Consider the following 10,642-nt stretch of genomic DNA (forward strand, 5'->3'; position numbering starts at 1 on the left):
ACTAATTGGTGCTGCTGGAAATTTTTGGCTGTCTCTTGCCAGTGAATAATTTGAATGTGAATGTAGAATAATGAACATCTTTTCAGAAGACCCCTTTTCACAGTTTTTTTTTTTTTTTTTTTTATGTAGCCCATCACTCTAACTGTCAATCCAATTAGTGAATAACTACCTTCTGCCCAAAGACAAAGGAGAACAACAGAAAATGAGAAGAGCACATTTGAGGTATTGGTGAAATAAATGTCAAATCTTGTCTGTTTCATATCGGAAATATCTGAAACAATATGTATCCGGCACGGGGTCAGCTGGGTCAAAAAGATCCTCTGTTGATAATTAAATCAACTTTAGTTAACTTAATTATGTGTTTTAAATAGAAAACAGTATCACATCACAAAAAAAAATGAAATAATGTTCGATTCGCCCGAAATTATTAAATTTACTTTCTTACAAGTTAGGATTGGTCAGTTTTGAAAAAAAAAAAAAAGTTTCATACACATTTATATATTAACTTTGTCATTAGCATAAGATTGATTAGATTTTCAGTCATTCCTCTGTTTCATGATGAGTATTAAATGATCATTTTACACTCCTTCCTGTCTGGGTGGCCTCAGAGACAGAAAGCTGAGGCCACGATGTCCCGGTCACAGCACTTTGAGTCAGAGGGTTACGTTTAATGCATTCTGTGAGGTTTTTATCTCGGGCTGCAAACCACTCACATGGTTGATTTATTAAACAGCCACACACTCACAGGTAAAAGTAAGAATAAAAAATAATAATAATTTGAAACCTGGTGTAATTATTACCTGGTTAAACATTGTCATCATTGAAGTGAGTGAACAACAATGTTCTATGTGAAGATGTGTAACTATTTATTAAATGATTTAAACAAAAATCAATATGACAGACTAAAGCATTGTGGACTTCAGTTGCAACCCTTGGAGGCTGACAGAATCATAAAAGCATGAACAATTTGAAACTATATCACTCAGAGCGTCTATCCAGTGACCCAGCCGTTCAGTTTGTCCTCCAGCTGTGAAAATAAGTTTCATACTAGTTATTGTTATTGCTTCTCTTTTTTTGTTAAAAAACAATTGAGTTTGATGAGTTTCTAAGGAGGAAAGAACAGAGTGGCAAATTTGATTTAACTAAGAACATGTGAGGGATGACGTCAGTACCGGTGGTGCAGTGAAAAGGACTAGGGCGGACCAGGATCATGGAGACCATTAAGTGAATGTTCCTGTTGTAATAGTTTTGTTGCTGCTTATTTTAAGGGAACTGAAACTGAACCGGATTATGTTGGGACTGATGAGGCTATCAAAGGTTCAGTTACAAAAATGAGTCTTGCCATTTGGGCCAGTATGGCTGCATATTGCGCTGCAGCTAATGATACTTTTCTTTATCATAGTTTGACATTTTGGTAAATGCCCTTGTTAGATTTCTAGCTTAGAGGTAGATAAGAAGATCAATACCACTCTCATGTCTGTCTATTGACTTGGGAGCCGTAGGCAGGGGTTTATTAGCTTAGCTTCTGCATTGTTCACATCATGTGGGGTGGAAGTTAATGATTGGAAAGATTACCATGTTTACAACTTGCAGGTGTTCATGTCATCAGTCAACTCAAAATGGCAGATGGCTTTTCATCTTTTGCTATTGCTTCTCACCCATTACAGGAGATTCTAGCTGCCTTAATAAATAAACAAAGTACAAAGACATTTTTGCTACATTTCTTCAAAGGTCGTACTGTCTACCATGCAAATTGTTTGCTCGAAAACACAATGTCGACATGTAACAGGCATGTAATTTAAACAATTTAAATTGTAATAACACAGAGTGATTAAATGGATTAAAAATAGTGCTTATTTCAATATAGCACTATATCAAATTAAATTGAATAGATACATTTCAAATTGTATTGCCTTCAACAGTTGGCTTTGGTAGCAGTTGTTTATTTTCTAGCTCCAGAACTTTCAGAAATCTTTGATTTTCCCAGTTACGACTTGATTTGAACACTATTTACAAGAGGGAAAGTGTAATTACTTTAACTTTTATGCAAAAATGACATTAGCATCAAAACTAGGCAGGGGGAGATGACTAGCTACCTGGACCAGCACCTCTAAAGGTCACTAACTAACATGTTCTGTCTTTTGAGATTGATCTGTAAACAAACCAAGTTTTTGTTTTATGGGATGTTGTGGGCTTTGCCTTTATGCTACGCTAAGATAATCTATCCTCTAGCTTCATATTCAATGAACATCTTCTCATCTAACTCTCGGGGTAAAAAGAAACAAACAAAAAAAAACCCTGCTAAACATTGTTTTATGAGACGGAAACCTGGGTTACTTTAATTGAGACACCCTGTTATCTTTTTATCATGATCCCCAAAAATTATATGAACATTAAAACTATCATTAATTCATTGATTACACATTCTGCTTATCCTTTTAGGGTCAGGGGGGGCTGGAGCCAATCCCAACGGACATTGGGTGAGGGTGGGGTCCAACCTGGTAAAAGTATCAGTTAAAGCTAAAAATGATGTGAATAGCTAATGTGTGAATAACACCGTTGAAAGAAATAAAAACCTTAATTCACAATGTTTTAAAAAAAATAAGAGGCTGTGAAAGGAAATGGGTGTTTGTTGGTATACAGTATATCTGCATGTGACCCTTGTGTACTTCATGCTCCTAACATCCATCCAGTGTTCATAAGATAAATAATTAAGCCCTGAGATTTATATGGAAGACCTTTCTCCACTTTCTACTCATAAAATCTTAATGTTCATGGAGGGTCTTTGCTACATAGGCATGAATTAATTTCCCTTCTGCTAATGTTGTTTGTCTTAATAATCTTCCACTTTGGGGACTGAGCCAAATTGTACTTTAGGCACTTAACTCTGGCAGAAATCCATCTTCTGTGAGTGTTACAGGCTAGACATAGAGAAGTGTTGAGATAAGGACTCAGTATTTCATCTTCTTGACACAACAAAAGCTGGGAGATTGAAGATGTAGTCTCCCTTCATCTGTTATATTTTCTAATTTATGACATTCATGTTTCTAAATTTCACAATGCTTTGTAAACATGAATACAACTTTCCACCAACAACTTGTTCAGTGTAGAGAACAAAAGCCACTACAGCATTACATGTTACTGTGTCTTGAAAAATGTCAAACGCTGGCGCTTATTACGAAGAATCTCCAAAACCCTCAATTCAAGGTGACTCTCTACTGAGCTCATGTATGCCAGCTGTAATAAAAACTTTCTGTTTTCTGACCATCATTATAATGAGGACAAAAACTCTCTTTTCACCTTAAGCTTCTATAGAGGACATTATATAGGATGATTCACATTTTAGACCACTGCAGCCCCATGTTTATTCAAATATCCTCTGTCCTCTGTCTTAGTGCCAGCTTTGCCTTTTGTGATTTGGGCGCATGCCTTGGCCAGTGACAGTCTGCGAGGTTTGCAGGAGCATAACTCAGAATTGGATCCATGAGTGAGCCGTGAAGAGACTATTAGTCAGAGGAGACAAATTCAACAGAGCCCGTGACTGCCCTTTCTGTCCAAATGTCTACTTGGAAACAAACAAGATTAATGTGTTGTTGTCTGGGTTTGTGTGAGTTGTGAACTTAGAGGAGGCATGTAAGGAATACAGAAAAGAAATTTAAACAAAAATCTGGACCATGACAGAGATGCCGGCCTCATTACCCAGGTTTATACTGAATCTGTGGCTTGAAATCACTCCGTCCGTCACTTAGCACTTCCAACCAAAATTTGATGTTTATCTTTTCTGTCTGACCTTTTTTCCTCCTTGGCATTTCCCTAGTTATTATTCACCACGTGTATCAGGCTTAAACATTTTCACACAGCAGTGAGCTCATCTCCCACATAGGTGTCATTTTAATGCTTGTTTGTCCGATAGGGGTAGAAGAACTAACAGAGGAGGGGAGGCAAGGTCACTTAGTGCCCTATTCTAACATCCATTAAGAAATATGCTCAGAAAGCTGGGCTGGTAGATTTGTAGCCTAGAGAGAGAATGAGAGGTAGGCTGCTGTGCTGAAGTGCTCCATGGTTATTTGTCTGTATCACCTTGGCAGTGATGCCAAGTTGTAATTTTTTTCTGGCAGGCGAGGGCTGTCCCCATGAAGTAAATTTTTGGAAGCAAAATTTAAACTCTGCATGAACATAGCTTCATTCAAGTCAGGCCTCCCTAGTCCCCAGCAGTCAGCAGCATTAATAATTCTCTGTTGCCCTCTTGTGGTTTCCCCACTTTTCTGCATCAACACGTTTCACCTCCAAAGTAATACATGAATAGTTTCTTCTGTTCTGGATGTTGTGTTTAGAGATTCAATTCAGACACCAGAAGAGTCCTTAATGGTTAGATACATATATACTGTGTGAAATGTCGGTTAACCAAGAAAGCATGAACGGTAAAGACGGTAAAAGTTTATTGGATTATCATTACGGAAAAACCTTCAAAAGAAACTGTTTGTAGCTTGAAATGGTAACATTTTATGCAGGATTACATTTAGTATAAAAGCAAATGCTCAAGAAGTGAAACCATAAAAAAAACATATCTTTGATACTTCTAGTCTAGACATAAGAAAAATCAATATAAAAATGTAAACATGTAAACATTGTTAAACATCTGTTCCTATGAGAATTTTTAGGAAAACAGTAAAGTAAGACAGGTGCATTTTGCTGTTGTTTTCCTTAATCACTGTGGCTCTAAATAATGGTCCATTGAAAGAAACAGTTCATCTTAGCACCTTCATGATACAATTTCACATGTCTGTGTCATGAGTTCAGTTGGAATTAGCTGCCATTTTTAATTGCATACTGTAAGCTAACTAAAACCATACATAGTTCAGTGCAGGTTCAAAACCTTTGTATTTTGCAATTCAAATGATAAGATTTTTCATTCAAAATTGTCCATATAAACTGAACTAATTCAAAATGAAGGTGTCCCCTCGTTTTGGCTCTGCCTCCGGCTCTAAACTTTGTTGTGTTGGGTCCACCTTGGAGGTGCAGTTTCTGAGTTCGCCTCTCAGCTCAAACAACTGCTGAGCATGGCTGGAGAGAGTCCCATTTACTTGCATGAGAAGCCCATTCGATTGTCTCTCTAGCTCCTCCCTGATACTCTCCAGATCCTCTGCCAAGTAATTCAGGCCCTTGCACTGATCCTCCACACTGGCAACACGTCCACCAACCTCAGTTACCTCTTTCTGGACCCCCATGGCAGTACTTCGGCAGCCCCGGACCTCCTCTGCTAGCCGCCTCTTCATCTCATGCAGCTCACTTTTAAGTCGGGTGAGTCTGCGCTCACCTGCCCCAAGCATGGAAGCCTGATGTCCAACTAGCTGGACCACACCCTTTATCTGCTTGGCTAGACGAACCTCTCTCTCATGCCAGGAGCTGTTGGCTTTATCCACGTGGTGGACGACTGTTCCAAGGGAATCCTGGAGGCCTCTCAGGGTGCGGTTGACTGAGCGGACATTAAACTTGAGGATTGTGAGCTCTCCCTGGATGGGAGTATCTCCTTCTGCTTGTTCCTGCTGGTCCCTGAGGGTCAGATGCCTCAGGATATTCTGCAGTGTAACATTTAGGGTATTCAAACGGTCAATTTGTATGTCCAATACCTCCTTCACATTCTGCTCCTCTGCCAGGTTAGTATTTGGTGCAGCAGAGTCTCCCTGGATGGCAGATGGGTTTTGAGTTGAGGAACAGGAAGAAGAGCAGAGAATCTCAAGGCTGCTCAGGTGTTTCTTCACTCTGTCCACATCCACCTCTAGTCTTCCCCGGAGGGACTCCAGTTCTGTCTCCAGAGTAGGAACAGCATGACCCTCCAACAGTGCCGGGGCAGTGGCATTGCCCAGCTCTTCCAAAGCCATCAGTAAACGGCCCTCCAGAACCCTCAGCTTACCTTCCATTCTGGCCTCCAGGTCCTGTCCTGTCTCAGCTCTGTCTGTGACACCAATCTTCTTTCCGAAGGCATCGCTTTTAATCTGCCCTGTCAGGTTGAGCTTGGCCTCAACATACCCCAGACGTCCCTCCAGCATTCCCTCGATGTGGTCCTTGTGTCCACCCAGCTCCACTCTCAGGTGCCCCTGGGACTGGTTGAGGCCTGCCACTGATGTTTCCAGCAGCTGCACCCTTTCAACCAGTCCACTCACCCTGCCACAGCAGTTTTCTGTAGCCTTTAAACCATGGATCTGTGCCTGGAGGTTTCTCAGCTCTGTTCTCAAGTCTGTGGTACTTTCAACCAGAGCATCTTCCATCTGCTCTTGCCTCTCACCTTGCTCCCTCTGGCACTGACGATGCACATCTCCAGCTTTCTCCTCGCATCGGCCTTCTGCGGTCTCAGCATGCTTCTCAAGCCCACCAAGAATTTCTATCCTGGCTGCATTCAGCCTGGCATCCATCAGCTTCTCTGTAGCTCTCTGGGCATTTCCCCCGAGATTGTCAGTGGAGTCTGATTCCACTCCAGCTCTATTTGACATCTTCTTCAGTTCTCCATCATGTCCCATCACTGTTGCTTTGAGTTCCTGCAGCTCTACTGTCTTGGCTTGCAGCTCTGTCCTGAGCTCCTCTACCCTTCCATTCAGTTCTGTAAGACCTGGAAGCACGTGTGTGCCATCTAAACCCTCTGTCTCAGGATGTCCCCCAGGAATCTCTCCAAACCCTACACTGGATGGACTAGAGGCTACAGCTGGAGCAGGAACAGGACCAGGGGCAGCAGAGAGCAGAGCTGACAGCATCCTGTTGGCATCCTCTCTCAGAGAGGCTCGTAGACTATCCTCCAGTCCATTCACAGTTCCCCTCAGGCTCTCCAGACCCTGGTTTAGACGTCGCACATCCTCCTCCATTCGATATATTCGGTCCTCCGTTTCACTGTTTAGAGCCTGGCCTAAGAAGAAAAAGAAAGTTGTTAACATTGGAACAAACATATTACGCGAAGGTGCTTTGGTGTGAATGCACTTTGAATTTCTTTCAGAGCCCATTATGATTCTATTATTAGAAAAAAGTATGAGGGTGCCCTGTTTTGTCACTTGTCCACTAAATAGTCAGATCCAGTTAGTGTTGGAAAGTAGTTTGGAATAAGGACACACCTGTGGTCTCACCCTCATGCTGTTCACCACCAGTGGAAGGAGGAGGGATTTCCTCTGGTACATGTTCCTCAGGTCCTTGGCTATGCTCATGTTCATGCTCATGTTCTTGGTCATGCTCTGTGTGATGTGGCTCCTGGTGGTCTGGCATTGGCTCTGGCATTGGCTCTGGCTCAGGCGGATAGGGCTCGAAGGAGGAGTCTGGGTAGGAGGAGGAACTCGGAGGCCCAAAGTGACGCATTGGGTAAGAGTTAAAACTGCTAGTGGGCGGTCCTTTGGGTTGACTCCATGGGTTGACTTTCACAACACTGTTAATAGGTGGGCCCTTAAACATGGGAGCCTTGAACATGGGACCTTTGTACTGTGGCCCCTTAAACTGTGGGCCTTTCATTGGTGGACCCTTGAATGGTGGCATCATTTTCATGGGGTGTTGGTATACTGGAGGACCCTCCATACAGCCATAACCAGAGTACCCTGGGCAACAACGCCACTCCAGCTCTGTGACGGTTTTATGTGCCACCTTGTACAATGGTTTGTACATCAGGCGATACCTGAGGGGAACAACCAATTATTAGTCCGAAACATACACTTGACTCCAATATTTTGTAAGTGACATGGGTCCCAGTTTCCTCAGATCAAGAGATAAATCTTATCATAACATAATAAGAGTTGTTTACTCACATTAGAGTTGGACATTTTTGACCCCAGGAACACTTGTTGTACTCAGCCTTTACATAGGGGGCTGCCCCATCCTGCACAGTGAAGGAAACTGTCTTTTCAGTGACATAAGCACAGTGGTTCCTTCAAGAGAGGAGATAAAAGATGACAGAAGTGTGGCACATAAATATAATGTCTAGTTGGCTGAATGCAGTACAATGTAAATTAATATCTTAAATGATGTAGACTTGATCTGTCGGAGCACAAGATGAGGACAGAGAGAGAGACAGAACTTACTTGTGTCTGCTGGTGGGTTTCCCTTGGTCATGGTGTTGACTGTGCCCAGCTTTATATTGGTTAAACTGGAATGGTCTGTAGAACTTGGTTTCGACAATTGACAAAAATAGAGTCAGGAAGACAAAAGGACTCACAACCATCACAGGATGCATCCTTGAATATCCACGTGTTATATCAAAAGCTCAGTGAAAGGAGTCTTCAAGCTAATCTCACTGAAGAAAAAAAGTATTCTTCCATTCAAGGGCAAGCAATAAGCTTAATATTCCACTCCATCCACTTGATATGGAAATTATTGAATTGCCAGGCTTCTGACAAAAAAAGATAAATCAACATGCAGAAACTCAGAAAAAGGCAAAAAAATTGACATAAAAAAGATTTCAGTCTCTGCAGTGCAAACTTTGTTAGAAAGCAGAATTCCACCCTGTGAATGTTGAGCCTGATGCTGGCTGTGGGTGTGGTGGACTCTGTTAGACTGACAGGACTCCACTGTGGGTTTGGTGGACTACAGACACCACTAATAGGGCCCCACTGGCACCATCTGCATATCTCCTCCCACTCAACCTCGTCAAAGTAACACCAGGTTGACATTAGAGTAGGGAGGACAGCCCTCACTTTCACAGTTAGCAGTTATTGCTGTAGCATCTCGACGTTCTCAACTTTATAGAAAATACGTTTTTTATGATACATCTAGTTTGAAGGCTGTCTCTACCAATCAGGGCCAAGGCTGAACTATTTTCCCATGGTGACATCACGGCAAGCCAGAGGGGAAATAGTGCATCAACTCCAGAGTGTACAAGACCAGGCCTTATCCCAAAATAGCATTTTTTGGTTGTTTTTTTCTTAAACATCTTAGTGTAATGGTGGAAATAAATAATAATCCAAGATGACAAGTGGACATAGCTGATGTTTATTTATCCTTTACAGAGTGAAGAACACTTACCCTGTATTTTGTATGAAATTTAAATGTATAAAGGGCTTTTTCACAGACGACATTTTGAGATGTCACAGTAGAAAAAGCACTGGTGTGAATAATAAAAGAAATATATGGCTGAATTCAATTTGCTTTGGTTTCAGGGACCTGGTATTGTTCATACTGGTTCACTGTCACATGAATGGTTAACTGTGAAACTAGAATAGGAAAGAGCCATTGTTAATGTTACTACTACTACTATACATCTAGTACATTATCCGTACATTAGCCTTTCAGTCACAGAACCTGGCTCATCCTTCGACCTAATGAAATGAGAAAAGCTGCCAGCAACATCGATGAAAAGTGTTTTTGATGATGCCAGTGCTCCTTAAAAGCCCCGTGTGTGATATCGACATCATCCTCTGTATCCATTTCGAGCTACCGTTCTCCTCAGTTCATACACAGTATCTGTATATATCATTCACTATGAATGTCATACATTGTTGTCGTGCATTATTGATAAATTTGTCCATTTGTTTTTTTGATTAATAGTTTAGTCTGTCCATCTCAAAAGAAATTGTAAAAAAATGTCCATCACAGTTTCCCAGAATCCAAGGTGCAATGGTAGACAAAGTATTACAATATTTATCAATACCACAGTGTAGAAATACTCTGTTACAAATAAAATTCCTGCATTTGAAAATGTATTGAAGCAAAAGTACAGAATCATAAGTATTGAATATTTTAAGTAAAATTTTTAAGTAAAAACACCGAACTCTGTCCAACTAACTTATGCAACATTTACCTCAAGAAGAAGAAGAAGAAGAAGAATAAAGTATCATGAAACCAGAGAATGTTTGGTCTTTTTCAATTAATAAATCATCATAATCCTCTACTATAGTTTCATTTAGCATTAGTATGTGGTGCTGAAGGGGAGTCCACACGCACCTTCTCATGCTGGAATGACTGAGCTGAGTTAATATATTGGTGCTGATATTGTTGAGACATCAGAGGTTTGGCAGTCTCACAGTGAAATCTGTGAAACATCTTGGGCTCTTTTACTTCACACATGCACATTGACACAGTCTAAACCCCGACCTAACAGCAAACCTCCAGGAGCAGGAACAAATAAAAACAAATACCCTGTGTTGAAGGCTGTGACAGTACACACCCAGGCCCCTGAGTCCCTTGGGCCACAAACCAACACATTCATTCACAACACAAGTGGTTGTATAGTTGAAGAAGTTCACCACCGTTAGTACAGAAGGAGGCCAATTTCCATTCAAATGCTAGTCAGAAGGAGCCACATTGTCGCTGCATATATTCATCTTAATCGATTTACCTTAACAAATCTCAGCACTCGCTTTTCAAAATGAAATATGGAATGTACAGTCTCAGCTTTTGGAGGACAAACTGAACACTCCTTTGAATAAAATCAAAACCTTCATATGAAACCTGCGCTCAGGTGAAGTTTTTAACAGCTTTTTCTTTTTGCCTTTAAAAATGTTGATTGCATTTATTTATCCTCTCTCTCCTGTCTATTCTTCTCGTCTATTGCAAGGTGGAATGCAGGGCATCATTAGAATGAGTATGTCACTCTTTTACAAGGTAAAAACTTAACTTATTATTATTATTATTATTATTATCACAAGGCGGTCTGTGACTATGTAGACAGGTGGCT

General features: G+C 41.0%; 1 protein-coding gene across 1 annotated transcript; it reads right to left on the bottom strand.

Annotated features, from left to right (window-relative positions):
* Nucleotides 1-4,439: 4,439 nt before the first annotated feature.
* Nucleotides 4,440-8,799, bottom strand: emilin3a (elastin microfibril interfacer 3a). Its single transcript, XM_056385259.1, has 4 exons — nt 8,052-8,799; nt 7,779-7,898; nt 7,101-7,648; nt 4,440-6,898 (listed from the first exon to the last, which is right to left on the bottom strand). The coding sequence occupies exons 1-4, from the start codon at nt 8,201-8,203 to the stop codon at nt 4,938-4,940; spliced, it is 2,781 nt and encodes a 926-aa protein (XP_056241234.1). The 5' UTR covers nt 8,204-8,799; the 3' UTR covers nt 4,440-4,937.
* Between the last annotated feature and the right edge of the window lie 1,843 nt (nt 8,800-10,642).

Source organism: Seriola aureovittata, chromosome 9, assembly GCF_021018895.1.
Source record: "Seriola aureovittata isolate HTS-2021-v1 ecotype China chromosome 9, ASM2101889v1, whole genome shotgun sequence".
Classification (NCBI taxonomy): Eukaryota; Metazoa; Chordata; class Actinopteri; order Carangiformes; family Carangidae; genus Seriola; species Seriola aureovittata.